Source organism: Austrofundulus limnaeus, unplaced genomic scaffold (genome assembly GCF_001266775.1).
Source record: "Austrofundulus limnaeus strain Quisiro unplaced genomic scaffold, Austrofundulus_limnaeus-1.0 Scaffold113, whole genome shotgun sequence".
NCBI classification, from domain to species: Eukaryota; Metazoa; Chordata; class Actinopteri; order Cyprinodontiformes; family Rivulidae; genus Austrofundulus; species Austrofundulus limnaeus.
The window spans coordinates 1,581,852-1,584,194 of NW_013952515.1; the positions used below are offsets into that span (position 1 = coordinate 1,581,852).

Here is a 2,343-nt window from a genome sequence, read left to right on the forward strand (position 1 = left end):
ATTATGACTTTAATCTCGTAATATTACGACTTTAAAAACTCGTAATATTATGACTTTAATCTCGTAATATTATGACTTTATTCTCGCAATTTAAAATAAAATAAAATCTCATTATGTGGCCCCATTTCTCCATCATACAAACCTACCCTGATGCTTTGGATTATTCAGTTCAACTGTTGCCCACAGCTGAGCTACTTTAACACGTCTTACAGCTGCTCTGTATTTCACCGCTTTGAGTATTGACAGTAAAAAATATTAAATAAAAAAAAAACTCCAGTGTTGTGGCACTTACATACATTTACTTTTATATATTTTCTTGAAATATAGGCAAGTTTACAGAAAAGCTAAATGCAGAAACGATAATTATAACTGAAATAGGATATTTTTTCAAAAATAAAAATGTGAAAATTACACGGTGCAAAATGCTTTTGTATCATCATCTTTCCCCAACAAAACCAGCAGCTGTGGCTTTTTCTCTTGCAAAAGCACTTTGTTACTGTTCCGAASCTACAGCTCCATAAGTGAGCAAACATGATGTTATGGTGCCCTCGTGTGTCTTCTACAGCAAACTGAGCTTCATACACATTTAAATAYGTCTTATGGATGCGTTATATGCAAAAAAAATAAAAAGTGCAAATGTAGCTTGAACAGATCAAAGAAAAACATTTTTCTTCAAATATAATTTTTGTTTTGGTTCCAAACATTTCCTAAAGGCTAAAAAGATTCAAATGGCTTGTTTAATCCAATTACAATCTTCACATTTACTCGACTTAATGGTTGACATTTTTGGCTCAGTAAGAATAAAACCCATTCACTTCAATTTGATCAAGCTGTAAGGATAAAAACTGCTGACTGGCTCTGAATTATTTATTGCCACTTCTCAGTAGCTGCACTTGCACTCCACGTCCTGCAAATCTAGGCACGTTGATACAAATTATATTTTTTTTTAAAAAAAGGCGGCATTTTTTAACAGTAGTCCGTGAAACAGAAGCTTTTTGACGTGTCGTTGAATCGTGTCCGTTGAAGACTCACTATGATTGATCAGTGAACTGGTTCAGTTCTGTCCCAAAGAGAAGATAATTTGATGCTAATGGGCTAAAAGATTAATCCTGTAAATCTGTACTGAGCATCAACTGTTCTGTCTCCATCTTTTCAATCCTCCTCCAGGAACAAAGCCATCCTCAAAGCGCTGCGAGGGTCCTCAGAAGTTTGACGTTTCACTCAAAGCGAACAATCTAAAGTACAGGGTGGTGTTTACGGTAGAATTTTACGACTATAAGATGTCAGACGTTCATAAAGGTAATATAAGATTCAGAACAACAACAGGGTAAACTTGGGAGTTTTTATACGATTAGGATGGTTTTGTGTCTCTGGGTGGTGAAGCTGCACAAGCAGATCTGGGATCAGTTTCATGGTCCGGCAACGTAAGCTTCCCCCCACTCCCACCCCCCCAACAGCTTCAGGTTTAATTTCTCATGGGTAGTTTGATGCGTTCCTGCAGGACAGACAGCTCCTCGATCAGACGTTTGAAGGAGATTCTCCTGTCAGGCGTGTGCTCCCAGCACCTCTTCATCAGCTCGTAAACCTGTCGAACATGGACCCTGTTAGCGCCGCTGCGTGTTTTAGTCTTACGAGCTAGAATCCATGCATGCTCCACAAAACGACCTTTAAGACACGATCTAACATCGGGTAAAAGTGTCAAAATATATTTTAAAAGACATCTGGAATTCAAGCAGAGATGCTTGGAAACTATCAGTCATTTGTAAASGTGTGTGCTGTGAAGCTGGTAAAGAGTTGCTCACCGGCTCGGGGCAATCATCAGGACAAGGCAACCTCTTTCCRTCCTGCAGCACCTTCACCAGGTGGATAAGAGTCATCTGGCCCTGAGTTTTACCCATCATTTCCATGAAGCGCTGTGGAGGAAAGAAGACTTAGCTGCTCCGTACTTCATTTTGATTTAAAACATGAAAATGGAACCCAAACCAAAAAATAAATAAATAAATAAAGACAATTCGAGTGGAAGAAACTTTGAGACATCATCCCAGTCCAGGATGGGATGCATCTAAAAATAATTATAAACCTCCACCTCTCGAGGTCTTTAGAAACTGTTCATTAGCTATGTTTACATGGACAAAATTTTTGGATCGGATTGAAATGTATTCAGATTAAATAATCTGAATGTACTGTTTACATGGACACAATCCGATCATGACAAGTGTTTACATGCACCGGAGTTTTATTCAGAATAAAAGTCCGGACAGTGTTGTAAACGTTCAGCTCTACTTCCGTGTTACAAATGTAAACAAAGCTCCTCTGTGCGTTCAGGACGGACCCGTGTCAGCT

At 38.6% G+C, this 2,343-nt stretch overlaps 1 protein-coding gene across 1 annotated transcript in view; it reads right to left on the reverse strand.

The window, feature by feature from the left end:
* Positions 1-279: 279 nt before the first annotated feature.
* jak1 (Janus kinase 1) overlaps positions 280-2,343 on the reverse strand; it is a gene marked incomplete in the record, with an annotated part of 43,202 nt that continues 41,138 nt past the window's right edge. Inside the window, 2 exon segments of the mRNA XM_014014290.1 lie at positions 280-1,585; positions 1,803-1,913. Coding sequence (XP_013869744.1) covers positions 1,466-1,585; positions 1,803-1,913 — 231 coding nt within the window.